The sequence below is a fragment of the Camellia sinensis genome, chromosome 9, assembly GCF_055761805.1.
Source record: "Camellia sinensis isolate YWXY chromosome 9, ASM5576180v1, whole genome shotgun sequence".
Taxonomy (NCBI): Eukaryota; Viridiplantae; Streptophyta; class Magnoliopsida; order Ericales; family Theaceae; genus Camellia; species Camellia sinensis.
This window is the reverse complement of record NC_138969.1, coordinates 49,708,557-49,731,979: the sequence shown is the minus strand read 5'-3', so window position 1 is coordinate 49,731,979 and position 23,423 is coordinate 49,708,557. Positions and strand designations below refer to the sequence as shown.

At 35.9% G+C, this 23,423-nt stretch overlaps 1 protein-coding gene across 1 annotated transcript; it reads right to left on the bottom strand.

Moving 5' to 3' along the window:
* Positions 1-9,681: 9,681 nt before the first annotated feature.
* LOC114263515 (calmodulin-binding protein 60 D) lies at positions 9,682-23,192 on the bottom strand. The gene is made up of 8 exons (XM_028204071.2): positions 22,637-23,192; positions 16,477-16,552; positions 14,172-14,230; positions 12,878-13,371; positions 12,194-12,354; positions 11,907-12,110; positions 11,265-11,502; positions 9,682-10,897 (listed from the first exon to the last, which is right to left on the bottom strand). Exons 1-8 carry the CDS (start codon positions 22,747-22,749, stop codon positions 10,341-10,343), a joined length of 1,902 nt encoding a protein of 633 aa, XP_028059872.1. The 5' UTR covers positions 22,750-23,192; the 3' UTR covers positions 9,682-10,340.
* Between the last annotated feature and the right edge of the window lie 231 nt (positions 23,193-23,423).

Sequence of the window (23,423 nt, the reverse complement as noted above, 5' to 3'; positions counted from 1 at the left end):
GATGCGTTTAAATCTGTCCAGAAAACTGGTTTAAAACAATAAGTTCAGGAGTGTCGTTCTCTTTGGGTATAAATTTGGAAATTATCAAATTAGTGTCATTAAAACCGATTACGAGTCTAGTTTCATACATTTTTGGCCTTGTATTGATTGCTCGTGTATACTAGGAGAACCATTATTTTCTTTAAAGTGCTGCAGAAAACAATCTGGTTGGATATAATTAATTGTAAATAATTATTTTGACAAGAAAATCAAGTAAAACCAATTGAGTTTGAAACTTATGATATATTAGTTGATATGTGGAGGGTTTTGGAATTTTTCAAACAGCATGGAATGGGTTTTTAATTTTCAAAGTTAGCGAATAGATTGAGAAAACTTGTTTGAAACTCTGTTTTATCTTAAAGTTACTTTTAGTTAAGTTTCGGTCGAAACCCATGTCTTGGATAATTTTAGACCTTGAAGAACATGAACTTAGGTATTATTTAAGAGTAACGGTGAGTGGGGTTGAACTGTGTTAGTGCGCTTTAGTGTGAGATACTTAATTTATTATTCTCTTTAGTATTTTTAAATTAGTAGTGACGTGTAGTCTTCATACTTGGTTCAGGGTACTAGTTGGACTTTCATACTCTATTCGAGGATTATATTATTTTGTTTTCAGGTGAGTAGTTTCATGCTACATATTTTTATAATTATTCCCCTTCTCTAAACTGTTGAAAAATTAAATTGTTGTTTCAGAACTACACTGTTTTGATAAATTATTTTATTATCAATGGAATCAAATTATTTCTGAAACATGTGTGAACTTGGCATACTGTAAACTATTTATTTTGGTCTCATGTTTATAATCGTGAACTACCATATTTTGCGAAACTAATGTGTATTGATTATTGGAACCATCTGTGTATTTTTGTCCAGGGAAATTATTCCACTGTGTATGGTGACTCTAGCCACTAGGAAACAGATCTGGGTTGGGCCGTGATGACTCTAGTGCTCAACAATTATAAAGAAAAGACCTAAGTTAGGCTAGGTGACCTTCGATCGGATCGTCTTCGAGAAAAGGCCCGGGTTGCCACCCTGAGGATAACTCATAGTTCGGTAATGGATCCAACAGGCTTATAGCCTTGAGAACTGTGTGGCATGTTACTTGTTATTTCTTGGTACCCAGAAAATTATTGTTGTTCATGCTGTAATCTGTTTTAAGTGAAAAATGTCATTTATCATGTTCTTGAGAAACATTAATATTTTAATGTAGAACCTTCTTTTTGAAACAGATTGTCTTTATCAAACTGTATGCCAATCTAGTTTCTATGATATATATATATATCTTATTTTGGAATTGAACCCTGTTTCCAAAACTGTATTTACTATCCATGTTGCTACTCACTGAGCTATTAGCTGACTTAGTTGTTTATCATTTTCAGGTGTTAAAAGGACTTAGAGCGAACTCATGGCGTAGCGGGGACTCAATTGCATGGACCTCTAGGACATTCATTGATTTTGTTTTAGCTTGTTATGTCGGTTTTGTGCATACATTGTGGTTGGATTTTATTTAGAATTATTTTATTTTGTGGGCCATTTGTGTTCCATTTAGGATATATTTTTGGAAGTTGGTTATGAGTGGTTTTACCATTTATACTTGTGACTTGTCACTGGATTGGGTTATGATTTATTTATTTCTGGGCTATCATCACATTTATTCTTTGTGACTTTAGATTTGTGTTTAGACTTACGTGTGCCTTGGGCAAAGGCCCTGTGGGCCACGACCGGTCATACCCGGGTTTGAGGTGTGACAAATAATACCAGATAGGTCAAACCCCTTCCTGGCTTAATGAAGATTAATTATGACACCAGCTTCTCTAAGCTTGAAGACAAAGTGGCTTTGGCGGTTGTTCTGAGGGATGGCCAAAGAAAATTAGTTGATGGAATGGTCTCCACTATTTATACTTCTTCATCCAAGCTAGGAGAAGCTCTTGCTATTCGTTTGGCATGTCTGTTTCTTCAAGCCCTGGGTTTTTTGAATGTTCAAGTGGAAAGCAACAACAAAGAAGTGATTGATCTGTGTGTTTCTGAACTGGTTCCTCCGTGGGAATGTTCAGCAATCATCCACGACATTCAGTCCTTGAATTCCACTTTAAATGCTTCATTTGCTTGGATACCTATGGAAGCCAATGGAGTAGCTCACTGGCTAGCAAGAACTCATCTTCAAGGTACTCTTCCCTTTGATTGGGTTGCATATCCCCCTATTGCACTTTCGGAGTTGTTAGTGGTTGTTGCTTCTATGTAGCCTTCAGGCATTTCTCGGTTCAAAAAAATAAATAAATAAATAAATTATCCTAATGTTTATGACACAAAATTGCCGCAAAACAATTTCAATAAACATTCAAATACGGATTCTTAGTCGGAGAATATGAATTCATATAAAATTTTGAGGTTGTTTTTTAATGTTTGAAAACATTAAAATTAGTTTTCATATGCCTAATACAATTTTTTTTTTTTTTTTGAAAGAGGACAACGAGATCTGTGTCTAAATTTTGCATTCTCTGAACTCAATGTACACTAGATTGTATAATTGCCTTTTGAGATTTTTATATTTTAAAATTTCTATCATATAACTAGGAATGCATTTAAGTATTTGAGAACTAAGGATTTTGTATACAAAAGATCTATGACCCATAACATTTTTTTTTCCTCCCACAACTTAATTAAATTCATACAATAACTCTCATGTGTAAGATTGATCATGCCCCCATAAGTGTACATATATTATGTCCTTAATAATTTTTTTTTATAAAATTTTGGAACATAAACTACAAAAATATCATAATAAAACTCATTAAGTGTCATAAAAAAATCATAAAGTTTCATAATTTCAAGGTTTATAATTTTAAATTGCACTCCATAAATTTACTATTCATAATTTTACCTTAAAGTATTGTAACACACCATAAACATTCATAATTTTCATCACAAAAAATCATAATCATGTGCTTCTTTTGAAGTATGCACATTGTTGATTTCAACACTACTACATGTACATAATTTCTGTGCACAGAAGCACTCACACAGAAATTCTATGCAAATAGTGTTTATTTGTAGATTTCTCATACATTTATACATGATATATGTTATATGAAAACACAAAATAGATGGAAAAAAAATTAAAATTCATTTACATCAACACCGAAAGAACTAGTGTGGGCTTGAGGTTTTGTAGGACATATGTTTTGAAAAGTTAATTCAAAGGCATGTTTGGAGTGGGTGAAGGTGGCTATTTGGGTTGGGAGGCAAGGCAAGGGATGCCTATGACTTTCGAACCCTAAGACAAATCTTTAAAATAAAAAATTAAAAAAAAAAAAAAACCCTTCTAATATGCCAATATTATTAATAGTAGTCAAAATTACTATACTTCCAATGGTAATAAGAGGTATTTTATTTCATTCATTGACGATTATAGTCAGAAAACATGGGTATATTTTTCGCAGCAAAAATCTGAAGCTTTTTCAACATTTAAAAGTTAAAAGCCCTAGTTGAGAAAGAAGTTGGGAGTAGGAATGGCAACGGGGCGGGACGGAGCCGGAGATCCCACTCCCCGTCCCTGATCCCCGATTGTGAAAACCTCCCCGTTCCCGATCCCCGACGAGGAACGTATCACTACCCCCATCCCCGCCCCCTAACGGGGATCGAGTTTCCCCGACCCCAAAAATTTCTTGGCCCAAATCTTTCAACAACACCATCAACAGCATTATGAACAACAACATCATCAATGATACAAATATATATATTTCTGACAATTGCACAGATTTATACATTACCATCAAAGAGCCCATTCATAAATGAACTGGGTCTTCCCTGTTGACAAACCTTTCTTGCGTTTTCTTTTCTTTCTACATGGGAACCAATGCATAAAACCGCATTCATCATCATTATCATTATCATCATCATCATCATCATCAATAGGTTACACACAAAAAAAAAAAAAAATAGATTTGTGAGATCTGTATTTCATCTGTAATACAGATCCACTACCAAAAACAAAAACAAAAATGGACAGATCTCAAAGAGAGACATACACATACATATATACACAAATAGATCTATGACACATACACATACATATATACACAAATAGATCTATGACACACAAAGAGAGAGAAGACGACAGAGGCGATGGACGATCGGTGACGACAATGACGGAGGAAGACAATCGGCGTCGCAAACAGTGGCGGTGGCGGTGGCGGTGGCGGTGGCGATGGCGCTGAGGAGGAGGAAAGGTGCGAGAGTGAGAGAGAGTAGAGGGAAGAGAGAAATAAAGAAAGAGTGTGAGAACAAGAGTTTATATATATATATATATATGCAGCGGTAAAATAATAATTTCAATTAGGGGAGACGGGGACGGGGACGTGGAAGGGCCGGGTACGGGGCTGGGACACTTATCTCCGTCCCCGATCCGAAATTGATCGGGGATTGATTTTTGAATACTATCCCCTCCCTGTTGGGGATATTTTTCGGGGAAAAACCACTCACATCGGGGTCAGGGGGTCAGGTTCCCGTCGGACCGGGTTCAAATTGCAATCCCTAGTTGGGAGAGTTATTCAAACTCTTCGAACCGATCGTGGTAGAGAATACAACTCACAAGACTTTGCAAATTTTTATAAGGAACATGGAATAAAAAGGCAATTTATTGCAGCCTATACACCACACAAAAATGGTGTGTCCGAGAGGAAAAATCATACAATCTTAAATATGTTGCAAAGTATGTTGGCAATGAGAAGCGTTCTAAGGAGTTTTTGACCTGAAGCAATCAATTGGGGTGTTCACATATTGAATAGAAGTCCCACACTAGCTGTCCGAAACATGACACCCGAAGAAGCATGGACTAGAACGACCATTTGTTGATCAATTCATAATTTTCGGATATATAGCGTATGTTCACATTCCTGATGAAAAAAGGAAAAAGTTGATGACAAAACGAGAAAATTGTATTTTTCTTGGTGTTAGTGAACATTCAAAGGCCTATAAGTTGTATAATCCCATCACCAAGAAGATTGTTGTCAACCGAGATGTAGTATTGGATGAAGTCATGGACATGGGCTGTTGATGACTCAGAGCAGCAGTAGATTCCAACAAATTTTGATGGAAATAATGAAGAAAGTAACTAGCCTTTAGATGATGATGGGCAGCAACAACCACACTTCATCCCCACCAATCCACAAAGTCCAGAAATAGTAATATTTTATGAAATGCAGCCATAAAATTCAACAGTGGAACACCCTGATGCTCCAACCGGATCGCGATCTCAACGCACTAAAAGGAAGCTAGCATTGATGCAAGATTGATTATGTGGTAAGTTGATTTGATCAATCAATTGATCCTATTTACAGATTGTGATCCTATAATACTTCAAGATGTGGTCAAAGAAACAAAGTAGCAGAAAGCCATGGATGTGGAAATCGATGCCATAGAAAAGAATGACACATGGGAGCTCACAAATCTTCCAAAAGGGTGTAAGACAATAAATGTCAAGTATGTCTACAAAACTAAGTTAAATGAGAAGGAAGAATTGGACAAGCACAAGCTCATTTAGTGGAAAAAGGGTATAAGCAAGAGTTTGGGGTGGATTATAATGAGGTATTTGCTCTCGTTGCAAGAATAGGTGCTTCCATTGCTGCACAAAATTCAAGGTCCATCTTTCAGTTAGACGTGAAGTCGGTTTTCCTACATGGCAAATTACAAGAAGAAGTGTATGTAAATCAGCCTCCTGGGTATGTGAAGCAAGGAAATAAGCAAAAAGTATATAGGTTAACGTAGGCGTTATATGGACTGAAACAAACACCCAGAGCTTGGTACAGTCGTATGCTTATTTTGCTATAGAAGGCTTTTATAAAATGTACATATGAGCATACACATTTTACAAAACTTGGAGAAAGTGGAAAAATTCTTATTGTATGCTTATATGTTGATGACCTAATTTATACAAGTAATGATAAAGCCATGTTTGATACTTCTAAACAATCTATGATGACTTGAGTTTGATATGACAGTTTTAGGGTTGATGCACTACTTTCTTGGTATTGAAGTAATATAGTCATCAGCTGGGATTTTTGTTTCTCAAAAGAAATATGTCCAAGAAGTCTTGAGCAAGTTTCATATGAAGGATTGTAATTCAGTTGGAACCCAAACATCACAAGATTTGAAGCTAGTAAAGAAGTTAGATGGAAATAAGGTGAATGACACTCTTTCTAAACAAATTGTGGGAGGTTTGATGTATTAGCCTAATCAATCGCTATATGGAGAATCCAACAAAGCCTCATCTTTTAGTAGCGAAAAGAATAAAGGATTTTGGTATTTTCTATAAAAGAGGAGCATAGTCGGGGTCTATTTGGCTTCATTGATGGTGATTATGTAGGAGATCCTGATGATAGAAGAAGTACTTCAGGTCACATGTTTATGATGGGGACAAGGTCTATTTCATGGCCATCCAAAAAGCAACAAATTGTGACTCTATTAACTACTAAAACTGAATTTGTTATAGCAGAGCATGTTCATGTCAAGTCGTTTGGCTAAGAAGGTTAATTAAAGCACTCACTACCAATAACAAAGTCCAACATTGATTTATTGTGATAATGTTTCTGCAATCAAGCTTTCCAAAAATCCAGTTTTACACGAGAAGAGCAAGTATATAGATGTGAGATACCATTTCTTGCGTGATCTCTATAAAGATGGCTTCATTGATTTAATTTTCTATAGAAGTAAAGACCAAGCTACAGATATTTTCACCAAGCCTCTCAAGCTACCTGTGTTTGTGAAGTTGAGGCAAATGTTGGGAATTTGTTCATTGAAGGATGTTGTTTGAAATAAGAGGAAACCATTGTCATCCGTAAGTCGGGGTTTATTTTCTATAAACAGATGTCTGAAAGATACTCAGTTTAAGGGAGGGTGTTAAGAGTTTATTTTAATTATTGTCATTTGTTGAATAAGTTTCGGAAAATTCTAATTACTTAATAGATTTACCTCTTTACACCCTCTATTTAAGATTTTTTTTTCAATTTTATCGATATATAAAATTACCTTTAAAGACCAAACACAAAAATTAAATAGATTTGATTATCTCTTTATACACATTACACTTCAATCCTTCTTTTCTTCCTTTCTCATTGCTTCTTCTCCACTATACATCTACTTTCAAAAAGTAATAATCATATGGTTGTGAAAGACTAGCAAAAAAGTGAAATGGTGAATTTTTTTTCTTTGCTTGTACGTTTTCGTTTCGTTTTTGAAAAGAGTTGTTTTTTATTCGGAGTACCAAAACCGAATAAAATCAAATAGTCTAGAATCACATTGTCGAACAAAAAATACATATCCAGCAACCTATTACCGACCAAAAATATACTTTTTCAGTAAGCTATTGCCGAACAAAAAATACATGTCTAGTAACTCATCACCAAATATTTTCAGTTTTATTTTTCTGACATTTTTGTTTTTTGTTTTGAAGGATGATGCTTCTACTCATTGTACTAAGGCTAGTAATGCATTGTTAATTGACTATACAGACGAGGTTTGTTAGATTTATCTATTTCCTGATCATACCTCCGATAGCAAATAATTGGATACGCTTTCATCACCTGTATGCTAATGGATGCAAAAAGCATATACTATCCGTATTGATCAATTTCGTACACTTGTCAGCCCTAATAGAGTAATCACCAAAACTATCAACATAGATGGATTGCGGGCCCGGCCCTGAGGGTAGGCCGAAGAGGCATGCGCCTTGGGCCCCCAGATTTGGGCTAAAAATAGGGCCCCAAAATATGATTTTATGTTTTAGATATAAAAAAAAAAATCCAAATACTATAAGCCCAATTGTATATGGGGCCTAAAAAAAAATAAAATTTATCATGAAAGATTAGAGGCTCAACTGACATGGGCCAAAAAACGAGAAACACGTTATAATTTATAATACCCATTGAGGCTAAGAACGTGAGTCACTAAAAGAAAATAAACATTAGAAAATTAGAAAATTTCTGTAAGTATATTAGAAAATTTCTGGAAGTATAAACATTAGAAAATTTCTGAAAATTAGAAAATTAGAAAATTTGTGGATTTGTGATTATATAAAGTAGTCATGCCTCCTAAGAAGTATATTTTTGGATGTAAAAAAAGGAAAAAGAAGCAAAAATTAGAAAATTTTATTCAATCTCAATCGGGAGCGCTTGATAAATTTTTTGGTAACTAGAAACAAATAGCAAGTTCATGTTTGGTTGATGAAGTTGTTGTAAGTAAATTTTTTTGTGACTACAAACAAATAAAAAAATTGTTATAACTTATCGTTTTATCCATCAACTTTTTTTTTTTAATGTAAGAAAGGCTCAATTTCCGAAGGTCGCCTTGGGCCCCCTAAATCTCAGGGCCGGCCCTGATGGATTGAGATAACATCTTAGTGTTTTTATAGATGTTTGTATTGACACATTTGAAGATATTTGTATTGACAAATTTTATGAATGTTTTAATAGATGTTTGTACACTTCATATTTTTATAGATGCTTGATAAGTGAATCCGTAAACGTGCAGCAATAGATGGCTGGACAAATCTAGTTTATTCAGCAACATGACACCAGAATAATCCAAATTGTTTAGCAATGTATAACCAAACAAGCCCGTCATAAATTTTTTTTAAAAAATAATATTATAAGGAAAGTGAATCTGTAAACGTGCGGCAACAAATGACTAGACAAATATAATTTGTTCGGTAACATGACACCGGAGTAATTCAAAAGGAATAGGTGTAATGAGAAAAATCTATAAGGATTTGGAAAAAGGTTTAATTTAGAGTTAGTTTTGATATTATAAAAGCTGTAATGAGATTTTTAATTTTTTCTTAATAATAAAATGAGAAAATAAGTATAACGAGATAAAATTGTGATATAAGTAAAATTTCCCATGAGTTTCTATTGTCCTATTCTTTTGAGAGTCAGTTGTGGTGTCCCACCTTTTAGGAGTATTCCATTAGTGTTGAAGGCAGCTAATCTTGCTTCTTTGGTTTAGATGTTTGGTTTGTTTTGGATTGTACATTCAAAATGAAGAAAATTAAGCTAAAACTTGTATTTATTGGGTTGTACACTACATCTTTTCTAGCAACTTTGTAAATTAGGTTTTCAAGCTCTGTTGCATAACTACGAACACAGAACCAGATATCCCCTAAAAAAATTTAAAAAAAAATAAGATAGACAAAAATATTCATTAGTGAACTCCACCAACAATCTTCTAAAATCACGCCAACAAATCTTCTAAAATCACATCCATCAATATATTTTTGGTCTGATTCTGTGTTTGGTTCCTATGTTGTTGATACATAAAACATCACAATGTTGGCTTACATAAGTCAAGGACTAGTCGAAAATGAAGCTAGGAAACTTTTAACTCAACCGAGATGTTGCTTACAAAACATTTTTAAGGGCACTACTGCAACATGCAACTAATTGAAAAAAAAAAAAAAAAAAAACCGATAATCGCCATTAAAAACACTTGATTACTTGGTCTCACCACTTAAAGTTTATAAAAGAAACAGAAATTAGGCTCATGATAGCACTGGTAAAGAGAAAAACAAAAGAGAGAGAAAATAAAATGATGATCTAAAACTAACAAAAGACTAGCAAATTAGAGTCATGAAGCCAATGCTATAGATCCTTCAAATAATCAAAACATACTTTTAATCCAGTAATGTAAACATATCAGACTTATGATTATTACAGTAGTTCAAAAGCTGTTATCTTACATTAGAATGCACTCAACTAATTTTCAGAGTTACTACTTATTATTGTGTTAGATTTCAACATACAAGCAACATACAACACTAATTATTGTGTTTGATTTCCACCAACACAATGCTATAAGAGAACAATAAGGTACAACAGATTACCGTTCGTACAAGAAAGCTACTCCTGCTTCTACCGTGCTAATTTTGATATCCAATGCGAAAGACAGACCCATGCTAAAATTCCAAGCTTTTATGGCCACATTATGTCCGAGTCATCTGCAAGCATCTTTAGTTGGAATAACCAACACTGTTGATCAGACAGAAGATGCAGACTAGTATCCTGAGAAGCTTCCTTGTAACAAATGGAAGACAAACTGTAATTATGAGGTTGATAGATGAAGCAATCTTACTGTACATGCAAAAACTATACAAGCAGAAAGGAGCTCAGATGTCAGGTTGAGTCTGAGGAACAGCAGATGTTTCGAGTATCCAGACCGTATCCAACTATTCAAAATCCAGGAGCATAGTCCTCGCTCAAGTTAAAAATTCATTAAATACAGATCAGACACCAAAACCAAGCAGATCATCTTTATGAATCATCCAACTCGACAAGTTGTGCTCGTCTCTCAGCAGCTTTCTTCTTGATGAATATGCCCCATCTCAGGGCCGCCTTGAGTTTGAGCCACCCTACAACAGCTTTGCCTGAGGGACGTGCCCGGTCATCAAAAGCATGGTTTGAAGATTGATTATGGATGTATGCTGCTGATGAGTAAGGGTAACCATTATCCAAGACATTAGTAGAGGTGGGACCATGGCTACCCGTGTTGAAAATGTGAAGTAGATGCTGCATATCTTCATTTTCTAGCATCTCATGACTTCTCATGCGAATCTCCTCCTCCGGAATAAAGTCCTCAAATCCCCTGTAAGACGTAAAATTAGATGGTCCACCAATCTCAAAGCCTGACATGGATGGTTGTTGTAAACCAAGGGCCAGCAAACTCTCACTTCCAGGAGGCTGGACTAGTTGTGAAGCATTGATCATTTGGTTATGTGGAGAAAATGAAGGGTTATCGAACTGAATAGGAGCATTGAGGTTCACATTCTGTGACTGTATTGGATATCGAGTACCAATGCTAACATCGTGTCCTAATCAAAGAGAGCATTCACATGTCAGCAACTAAGTAAATGGTCAGACAGCGGTTCAGAATTTCCCTAGTACGAAAAGCTCACAACCCACCATCTCTAAACATGGAGACTTGGGTTTTGAGATTTTATTTATTTTTATTATTTTATGACAGAGAAACCGATCCTAGGAAGGGACCTTTGGACCCACCTAAGAAGGTAAACTACCCCCTAAGCCTATGAACCAGGCAAACGGGAAGGGATTTGAATCCTCATTGGTAATGTGAGGATCATACCCACTTGCCAACTTGGATGGCCCTTCAGGGGTATATTTGCCTCCCTTGTTGATCCTCTGTCTTCCCCTATTATTTTGTATTCCATGATATCTTACCTCCTGCAGTTAGGGCTGGATTCATTGAGGGCTGCTCCAAAGGAATCGAAACTGGAAGACTCGGTAGTGTGAGCTGAGGATCAAAGGCGGTAGAATAATCTTGTGGGCCTACAGTACCATCATTTTGAGAAGCAGCTGAGTTTTTATTCTGAGTGAAGCTTAAAAGAGACTCGCCATCATACTCTATAACATGCATCCAGTTTTCATATGCAGTCTTCACCAAGGTATCCACATGGACCTGTAAGAACAAAATCATCAGAATGATCTCAAGTTCCTTCTTTTTGCAGCAATTTGAGAACACAACAAAAATTTCTTTCTTGAGTTTCATAAACTGAAAGGAGTTCACTACAAAGGCAGTATTATATTTTAGCGAACCATACCATTCAAAGGAGAGCTAATTCAGGTAATTCTTGACATTAATATAACGAGACAATTGCTTTCATAGACTCCTCAAATCAGAAATGAAAATCAATTTTCAAAGCTACTCTCAAACATGAACTATGCATTGATACCTTGTTTAGGATCAAGTATAATGGATTTGGTTAAGAAAGAAAACTGTCATGATTTTCAGATATACATGAAGCATTATTCCAAAAATGGGAGCGGGGGGAAAAAATGAAAGAGGAACTCCAGGAAGCTTACCTTCTGACTATCAGAAAGAGAATCAGATGGGTAATATTGTCCGCCTGCAATTAAGCCACACAATTCATAGATGTTGTTAAAAACAACACCAACATTCCTCACATCATCAGGATAGTAAATATAAAGTTTCCCGCTCAGAACACAAGTCTTTGCATGCTCTACAAGGACATCCCACATCTTATTCGACATGCCACTTCCCAGTATCTACACAAAGGAAGCAGAACAAATTAAATTTCCTATTGAACACGTGAAAAAAATAAATCTAATACCAAATGCTACATTCTTACATTCCGTAATCTCTGCAGGTCTCTCACTGCATGCCGTAGGAAGTCTTCAACTGTATATATTCCAGCTTTAAAAAGTCTCTTGTGAAATGATCCATCTTTGCCAATCTTCTCCAGTCTCCAGACCTCATCATTAAATGCAGGTGGATAGTGCTTCTTGTATACTGTAAAACAAAATGTTGCAATCAAACCACTGAAAATCTGACAGATACAAAGTGCATAGGAAAACATGTGCAGACACACAGAATATGATTTAAAGTAGACATAGCTATTGTTATCAAATCACGAATCGAGTCATGAATTGTTTTTCTAAAATGTGAATTGTGAATCATAAGATTCGCTTTATTTAACATAATATATAATTTTACATAATATATACATATAAAAACCACACACGGTATTTCAAATGAAATTAAAATCAATACAACTAAAATATATGTATATTCATATAAAATTACATATATGAATATAATTAATTGATCTCTTTTTTTATTTTGCGAAAACAATATTGTTTCATGCATTATGCAAACAAAACTAAATCACAGCAAATCGCAATTGAATGGTAAGATTCACCCAATTTAAGGTACAATAGCATGAATCGAATCATTTTGGTTGAAACTTGTATCAAATCATATGAATCAAATCGTGAATCATAAGATTCTAACCATGGACATAGCATAAACTCACATTCTCCTCTGTGATCCTTGACAATGAAGGCATCTGTTTTTGCTTCACGAATACAAATGCCTTCACAACAGCCCGAGGCAACTTTTAGACCCAATCTAAACTTTCTGCTCCTAATCCAGCTAGAGTTGTCAGTAAATGTAAGCTCCCCTAGGGTCCCTATTCCTTCCTTCAACATCACTTGCAATTCCCCATTCAGAAGAGGCCTCTTTCCTTCACGCTCTTTCACAATATGAGACTCAAATTCTTCCTGACTCCAGCTTTCTTCATCCTCATTATTAAAATCACCTTCAAGCACAACAACATCTAGTTTCACTGAAGACTCTGGACCTGATGTTACAACACGACCGGTGTTTGCATCTAGCAAAACAATGTGGATCGCTACACCCTGCTCCCCTTCTATTTTCCCTCCAGTAAAGAGTGGAAGCGACAATCTGGACCTGAAGTGAAGCTGCAAGTTTCTCCCATCTGGCCCTCCTATTCGTTTTGGAGAAACCCTGCATTTCCGCCCCCCAATCAAGGTTAAATCTAATAGAAAAGCACTTAAACATAGACAACTGTCACATCACTACAATTGAAACAAACAAACAGCAAAAACAGTGACCATAAAATGGGTGATAGCATCTGGACATATATATATAAAGCACAGTGACCACAAAACAAAATGATGTAAAACAGTTTTTGAGGTTCCAGCATACAAGTCGGTGAACCATACATGCAAAAATAACCTCTTCATATGGCACTTGTGTAAGTTATAGTTAATACGCAGCACATGCATGATTTAGTGTGCCAATAATACAATGCGAATACTCAAAACTACGACCACTTTTAAATGCAGGCCATGATAAATTATGTCACTCTTAACACATAATAAGATGTCCACCACTTTACTAGAATTCAACCTACGAATAAATGAAGAATGTCTGATAAAAATAGACAAAGTTACCAACTAGCTCTGTCAAACCTAGCTTGAGTTAGGGCGGGGCCCAAATTAGGCCCGTAGACTCGAACCCCACATGCCTCAGCCCCACAATACTGGAAGCTGTAGTGAAATTTAAGTCCCAAATGGTCAGGCTGCCCAAGCCAGAACTAATGTTGTAACCCTACCTTCAATAAACAGAGTGACGATGCCATGGACACTGACATATTTTATAATCTCATTCAGTTAAATATCAACAAGCTTACTAATTGAACATAGAACATAAAAGAAATCAAAACAAATTTCACTACAGAAAACTCCAGTAGAAAAACAAAAAAGTAAAAAAAAAAACTCTGATACTGCAAGGAAATATCATACCTCCCATTAATTTTAGTGGGGCCTAACTTTGCCAAAGCACGCTCCACCTCTTCACTAACCTGTTCAGCATTCAAGACAGTGCTCATTGAAAAATACTCAAGAAGAAAACAGCAATGGACACAACTAACCTCAATAATTAAGCATATTCAGCATGCACCACTTAAATTCTTAAATTAATCCAGATGAGTCAGCTGTTTATTCCATGAAGAGTATACTTGACTTTAGTCATAGCTTCTCAACATGCTTCAACTAGTTTCACACTATGCCCATTTATATATTTAGAAGAAGCACTTGATCTAATGAAACATGATGCTAATAGATTACCCCCACATTGACATGGGTCGGCAATGGATTCAATCATGATCATTAATATTTGACAAACTTGATCATATGGAATTTGAGAGAGAGAGAGAGAGAGAGAGACTTGAGATTCCAATTTATATCTACTTCCCAATGCAATTAACTAGTATCATAATTCAAAAAACCAGCCTGACTTGGTGATTACAGAAACCTCTATATAAGAATCTAACCTACAGCATGCATTCAAACAAGAAATATGCAATACACCTACTGCAAAAAATTAGGCAAGAAAAAAGCAATCATTAAAATCCTAAAAAATAATATAAACATGAGTAGAGAATGTGATTTAAATTGCACATTGGCACTATCTATATCACACGACTCTTCTAAATTTGCAAAGTACCCATGTCGGACACTTGAGGAAGCGTTTGGAATATGTGTCAAGAATGTCTAGTTGGACATGCTGGTTTGGGGTGTCCTAAAAAAGTGCACTTTTTGTCTTTTTGGACTAAAAAAGTTGAGAAAAAAATATGGAGGTTTGGGTTAACTTTTTGACTTTTTATGGAAAAATGTGTATTAAAAAATTGTATAAAAAAAGTGTGTAAGAGAAGATTAGAGAGAAGTGGGCCCAGCCGTACAACCTGCGTGTGTGAATTGGAGTAGGAAATTATTGGCTAATTTTTTGGCATTGTACTAGACGGTTTTGTTTGGCCCGTGGGGGTCATAACGGGTCCCATTTTAATAATCTGAACCGTTCAATGTGTGTAATGCGTCGAACACTATGTACCTATAAAAAATTACGTTAATCGGATATCGATAGCTATCTGATCAGATTTATTTATTTTTCAATCATAAATTATAACACCATCCATTAGCTGTACATAACTGACTTGATCATATAGTTATCGATATCTGATCAATGTGATTTTCTGCAAATATATAGTACCTGACGATTTCTACACATTGAACGGTTCAGATTGTCAAAATGGGACCCGTGATAGCCCCCATGAAACGAACAACGGTGTGTGTAAAAAGCACACCCAATCATTTCTTGTTTTCCCCACTGCCACACAGCAGCTGCACGGGTCATCAATTCCGTGTGTCCTATTGTTGAAAAAAATTGATTTTTTAATTTTTTTTTTTGATGAATAGTGATATCTTTTTGGATTTTAGAGTAACTTTTTGACTTTTTGACTTTTTGACTTATACAGTAGATGCCAAACAAGCCCTAAGTATGCCTAAGTACCTAACTTTGCAACTATTCATAGACTTCCATTTTGGGCATACAAGGCTCTATATTATTTTGTAAACACCATTTTTCACCCTCTAAAAATAAAATAAAAATTTAAAGGAAAAAAAAAATGAAGTCTACCCATGTTTTGATGTCTTTGTTAGATAAATCCAAAACTTAGACATAAAACTGCACCCGATAACCTGTACCTGAGTTCGTGTAACATAGGGCACTATTGAAGCAATTTGCACAAAGAGAGAAAAGGGGACAATCTAGCTCTCCAGAATTAAGATAAATTGTTGTGGCTTTAAGAAAGCCAAAGAGACTGCCTACAAATGGACTTCTAAAAAGAAAAACAGAACAAGAAAGCGGATATCTTCTGTTTTAGATCAAAAAGTCCATAAATACCATTGCAATGACTCTTTAAGACTATGCATCCAGATGTCATTATTCTAGTGGTTGTCACAACAGGCCAACCCAGCCTAGATCATCAAATCAAAAATAGCCAGAAGCCCAAACAACAGTGATTTTCAATTGTTGTTCCATGCTTGAAATATGTGAAATATAAAAATACATATTGCTTATCATTCCCAACACGAGGCACAACTATGTCACAGATTGGTATGTTAATAACCCCAGAAACCTTTTTTTCCCTTTTTTAAATCCAACCATATACTGAGCTAATGAAGTCAAAATGATAGCTTTCATAATAAAAACAAAAGCCATGTATAGGCCTAGTCGTAATAAAAACAACATAACGGACAACTATCTTACCACTCTCCGAAGAATAGGCTCCAGTGATGAGCAGAGTTTCTGGAGACTATCCACCTTGAGAGCTTCAACAATAACACTGCACAAAATATGGATTTGTCAGTAAACTAGATTTGAGGCAGATAAAATATTTATAGAACTGAGCTTCAACGTATGAGAAAATTAGTCCACAGCATTACTTCTTATAAAAGTCATGTTAAAATTCAAGTATTATTGATTGATTGGTTTCTGATTGATATATTACAATTCCTATACAATCTATATATAGAAGAAAATGTGGTAGTAGGTGTAGTGGAGGTGATAGTGGGTTAGGTGAAGTGGAGTGTGTAGTGGAGTAGGTGAAGGTAAAGATGGGAAATTCTAACAGCCCCCCGCAAACTCAAGGAGGAGAGAAACTAACCAACTTGAGTTTGGAGAGAGTAACAAAACAAGAAAATACATAAAAATAAAAAAAAAGGATAGGAGACACTGTATGGTCGTGTCAGACCGTTGGTGAAGACACTGTATGGGGTGTCATAACGTTGTAGAGGACACTGTATGGTGGTGTCAGACCGATGTAGAAGACAGTTTATGGGGTCATGTCGGACCGTTGTAGAAGACAGTTTATGGGGTCATGTCGGACCGTTGTAGAAGACAGTTTATGGGGTCATGTAGGACCGTTGTAGAAGACAGTTTATGAGGTCATGTCGGACCCTTGTAGAAGACAGTTTATGGGGTCATGGCGGACCGTTGTAGAAGACAGTTTATGGGGTCTTGCTGGACCCTTGTAGAAACTAACCGGAATCAATGTCGGGACAGTTTACAGAGTCTTGTCGGACCCTTGTAGAAACTAACCGGAATCAATGTCGGGACAGTTTACAGAGTCTTGTCGGACCCTTGTAGAAACTAACCGGAATCTATGTCGGGACAGTTTACAGAGTCTTGTCGGACCCATAAAGGAGCTAATCGGAATCAATGTCGGGACAGTTTACAGAGTCTTGTCGGACCCATAAAAAATCGCATCCTCAAAAGGTGCGCTTAATTTTTCAAAAGGCGTGCCATCAAAAGGCGTGCCCAATCCATAAAAAGGTGTGCCGGACATGATGGCGAGGCACGTGGGCGTCTTGGCTTGCGTGCCCGTTTGTCGGCTGGTGGCAAGAGGCGCGCGATGCGCGTGGCTGCCTTGGCTATTTAACCAAGGTTGATGCTGAGGCTGAGGCAGAGAAAAGCTGCGAAAACCCTCTGAAAAAAACTTCGTTGTGCTGAGAGAGAGAGTCTGAAAAACTCTTCGTTGTGCTGAGAGAGAGAGTCTGTAACACTCTGAGACCTAGAAAATGGCTTCATCGTCTTCCCGCGGGCTGCTCACCCTCTTTCCCGACCTTAACGAGTCAACAAGAGAGAGAACTGGTGCGGTGGCACTGGAAACTCAACCAAGCGCCCCGGAGTATACTCCGTTGAACTTTCCGATGCGGTCTGTGGAGCAAAGAATGGCAGTGCTGTCGGATGTGGAGGCCAATCAGTATACTTTGAAGGTATGTGTGGAAAGCATGACGGCGGTCACAAATTTGTCGAACCGGCTGCAGAGTAGGACAAATGAGGTGCAGCATTTAAACTCCCAGTTGGCTCTGCTCCAACGCATGTATAAGGATGCGCGAGCAGAGATAAGCGTGCTAAGGGCAGAAAACAAGGAGCTGAAGCGGAAGGCCACCGTGATGTTCCGATTTGGAGGGCCACCATATGCTGCAGTGGAGGAGCAAGGAGTAGTGATCATGCCCAGTGGAGTGGGAAACACGGAGGTAACACCGGCAAGGGCCGTCCAGGACGGAGGTAAGAAGAAGAGACTGGCGGCAGAGTAGAGAAGAAAAATCCCACTGTGGGTGTGGTTGTTCTGTTTGTTTGGTTTGTTTTTTTTTTTTTTTTTTTTTTTTTTTTGATGTAAAATGGTGAATGGGGGGAGCCCCGTCATGAATAAAATAAGTTGGTGTGCAGTTCGTCTTCTTTCTCCTTTTTGTTTTTTTTTTTTTGTTTTTTTTTTTTTTTGTTTTTTTTTGTGTTTTGAATAATAACAATAATAGTAATATATATAAAAGGGATGAAAAGAAAAAAAAAATAAAGAAATAAAAGAAGAAAAGTAAAATGGGTTCTGAATGTGGTCCGAAAAATAATAATAATAATAATAATAAAAGGAAAAGAATGGTGAGTGGGGAACAGGACGAGGTGTGTAGTCCATTAAGTGCCCAATTTTTTAAAGAAAAAAATCGCAGCTGGGTGTGTAGATTTTATATGTTTAAGTGCCCAATTTTTTTTATTTTATTTTTTTTTTTTTTAGGAGAGGGAACACGTCCATGTGAGTAATATATTAAAAGAAAGGATCGAAATCAATCGAAGAGAGAGAGATTGGAATGGACTTCTCAGAGCATGACATAGACTTGTTCGGAGACGATGAAGACAACGACGACGACGATCAACAAGAACAACATCAAGTCAGGGACGAGGCCAATAACAACGAAGAGGAAGAACAACACCGATCTTCTTCAGCTTCGTCCTCATCTTCTGCGGCGTCTTCTTCCTCTGCTTCATCGTCGAATCGGAGTGGCGGAGGAGAGAGCAGCAGCGGCACCGGAAGTGGAAGCGGTAGCGGAAGCGGAAGTGGAAGCGCGAGCTGGGAAGAAGAAGAAGAAGTACGTGAAGCAAGTGACTGGTCTGCACAACGACACCGAGCTGCATTTGGCGGCGCAGCGGGGCGATCTTGCGGCGGTGAAGCAGATCCCAGCGCCTGAAGCAGCTATCATATTGGCACCAAATCCACTGTGGGTTGTTAAGACCAGACTCCAAACACAGGGAATGAGACCAGGTGTGGTTCCTTACAAAGGCATTTTTTCTGCGTTAAGAAGGATTTCACACGAGGAAGGAATACGGGGGTTGTATAGCGAAAAACTGGAGGTGGTTGAAGCTAACATCAAATTGGTGTGAGAGAGGTCTTGCGAGTTGATGGAGGTCTCAAATGGTTGAGATCCGGCGGACGGTCAAGGCAAGGTTGCCGCCCGCCGGAAGGCGGAGAACACCGAGAACACCAAGATCTTTAACCTTGCTCTGATACCATGTTAAAATTCAAGTATTATTGATTGATTGGTTTCTGATTGATATATTACAATTCCTATACAATCTATATATAGAAGAAAATGTGGTAGTAGGTGTAGTGGAGGTGATAGTGGGTTAGGTGAAGTGGAGTGTGTAGTGGAGTAGGTGAAGGTAAAGATGGGAAATTCTAACAAGTCATGTAATTCAGTTGGCAAGTACTAATTTTGGTAAAGACTGAGGTAAGTCGTATAGCACAACATAGTGAACTGGAATTTTCGAAGCTAAGATTAGGAACAAGAAGTTCCAAGGGATGAGACAGCCCCACGATTTTTCCAGAGCCCCTTCTTCAATTAAGGTCAGGAAAGAGACCAAAACATTATTGACGATTTCAAAATATCAATCAAAACTGAAGTGGGGTTTTAAGAGTATCATTGCAGCATTAGGTAGAAAGATGCCTAAGCCAAAAGAGTAGTAAATGAAGCCAAAATGAAAAATATCACATAATGAATAGCAGGACAAAAATGGTCCCACCTGACACACCAAATATGATAAAAAAACAACTCATGCTAGAGATGCTAGAGAGCTTCCCAAGCCATATATTGCCAACCTATGCCAGCATTAATAGCTGGGTTGAGTACTCAACATTTCAAGAGATCCAGAGGAGCAAGCCATCTTGGAAACCATTCTCACAGAAATCTTCCACACTTGTAACCATCTACTTCAGAGGTGAGCATATGCTTTATAGGTAGTAGGAGGGCACAATGGCAGGGTTGCACACTAAGGGCTGGTTTGACATAGACTATATAATCCATCTTTTTATCTTTTTATCTTTTTTCCATCACATCACCTCTCTATTTTTCTGCACATCTTTTCGTAAAAAGACAAAAAGTGCACTTTTTTAGGACACCCCAAACCAACCATAAATCTGGGAAGGGTTCCCAAGCAATATGCTTTTTCATTTATGTTGTACTTGGCGAAACTACTTATTGACCATGACTTGCCCTGAACCAAATTCCTGGCTCCGTCTCAACCAATTTTATATATATATTACAATTCACAAATTAAAGAAATATATATATATATACTCAGGGACGGGGGCACGTTGGGACCAAGAGGGTCACGTGCCTCCCCCCCCCCCCCATTTTAGAAATTGCACTTTTACCTCTATTTGAAAAATAATTAATTTTTAAAATTAAAAGTATGTCATAATTTTTCATATCTCATCTTCTATTTTTGTTTTTGACAAAATCTTTGCAAAACCAACAAGGTTAATCTATTAGTCAAATATCTCCATCTAGTTATTGATTGTATTTTCCTTGTTATTTATTTATGATTTCTCTTTCTTAGTTTTGAAGATATTTATTTATGTTAGTTATATGGTGTATTGATTTTCATTATGATTATAATTCATTAGTTTCATTATAACATGATTCATTAATTAAAAATAAAATACAAATTCTTGTAATTTGTCACTCTAAATATTTAATTTTACTAAAATATTTTATTTTAAATTCTATACTATTTCTCTCTTTTCTCTCATGTCTTTCTCTTCAACTCTCTTTTTTCTTTGGGTGTATTTTAGTGTAATTTTGTCATTCTCATTTTTAATAATAGCATGTGATCGCATTTTAAATTATAATGATCATCTTGTTCACAAAACTAAAATAGCAAATCATATTAATAATAAATAAACAATCAAAAATCAAAAACATAAAGCAAAAAACTAACTAACTTACTTGAGCATAACTTTAAAATTTTAAATTTGAAACTATGTTACATTTATAGTTGTTTTACCCTCAATTAAAAATCAAAATTATTTGCATTGTGGTAGATCACTATGATCTTGACTCAATGTTACCCCTCCTAAATTGAAATCTTGGCTCCGCCACTGTATATACTTGAAAGTTGACTAAAGGTTATATTTCTAGAAAATAACTCCATCAGTTTAACAGATATCTATTTTACGTTATAAAGCACACAACTCACTTCGATGAAGCTATATCACAATTTTGATTCCCAAAAAAATTATTGTTGGGTTTAGAGTGGTTTTCAGAAAATTGAGCTTTTTATTTCCGTGTTTTTTTTTTTATTTTTAGTAAATTTTTTTAATATTTTACGTAATTTTTAGGTAAACCTAATCTAGATACACTTAAAAACTATAATATTTGTAAAAAAAAATCTTTAAAAATTTACTACATACAAAAAAAAATATAAAATTTTAATATATTTTCGTATTTTTGTGTATCTATTTTCTTTTTTAATAATTTTTTATAAATATTTTACTTTTTAGTGTATTTAGTTAAGTTAGATGTATTAAAAAGTAAAAAAATAATTAAAATATTAAACAATTCACTAATAACCAAAAAACAAAATAAAAAACATGAAAACAAAAACAAAAAAAAAAACTCAATTTTCAAAATATCAATTAAAACCAAACAAGATTTTTCCCCAATATTTACCTTTGCCTAACTAACCAAAAAGTCAAATGAACAAATCAAAAACGGTTGCCCACCACTACACACAAACTCTCTCTACCTCTCTCTCTCTCCACTCTCACCATCCATCAACTGCACACAGTTTTGAAGCACACAACTGATAATAATTTTGAAGTTCTATCAAGTTTTTTTTTTTTTTTTTCAAGTACACACATATTAATAAACTTCAAACAGTTTTCAAAGTCAACTTATCTTCTTCACTAATCAAATCACCAATATACATACATAAACACACATGAATAAATATCAACTAACAAAGAAGCAAACTTTGTAGAACATAAATCATATTTTATTTTTTTGGTTACAGGAACTCTCACTCTCCTGCACGTCTAGTTTGAAGAGTGCCCCTCGCAAAGATAAACGAGGTGTCCAGCTGTCTGTTCTAAATAAGAGACTATAACATGCGAATTTGTCCCGACTCCCGAGATAAATTCTGCTTAAATCAGAACTCGTACTGCGGGAAACATCAAACTCATACCAACTGCAACAACTTAGTTTTGAACTTGAGAGTTGGGGTCTTAACTCTCAGGCTTTGCCAAGTGCGCTACAGCCTTGGTTAACATAAATCATAAAGAAAATAAAATAAAAATAAAAAAATGTTGTAGTACCTGGCAAGAGCAGGTCGTTTCTGGTCCCGCTGACCTTCCTCACTGGAACCTGGATCCAGAGGTCGCTTTTCCCTCCCCATGCTCTTCGATCTCTCCATATACCTGCTCTGCATTTTCTCAGCTCCCAAACAGTCCCAAATCAGATCTGATCTGGGAAAAAACAATGACCTTCAGAGTTCAGCTACTCAAACAAAGTTTTTTTTTTTTTTTTTTTTTTAGTCGTAGATTCCAATGGGAAAAGAGAAAGGGAAAAGTGAAAAAATAAATAAAAGGGAAAAGAGAAAGAGGAAAGAGAGAAAGCGGGAAAATTGAAAGGGGGAAGAGAGTTTCCGGGAAAGTTCAGAGGAAACGTCTGGGAATCTTCTTGGCTGCGTCGCTCGCTCGATCCGCTAACATCCAAAATGATTCTACTGCGACGGCTCATTAACAGTGCTAATATTTTTTTTAGAAGATGATTAAAAATTAATTTTTTAATTTTTTTAAAAATATATATAGAAAATGTGAGAAATAATAATATAGAATGAATTAAGGATTAAAAAGTAATTTTTAATTCACTACTCAAAAGAGATGATTACATGGCTTCGTTGGATTAGAAAATGAATAATATTAAAAATTATGAAAAAAAATATCATAAAATATATTATAAAATTTGTTTATCTTTAAGGCCTGATTTGGGGTATATTAAAAAAAGAAAAATGTTTGACGGTCATAATTTTTGTGGCGTCTTTGACAATTTTGAGCTATTTGAGCCACAAAAATTATGGCCCTCAACCATTGCTATTAAAAA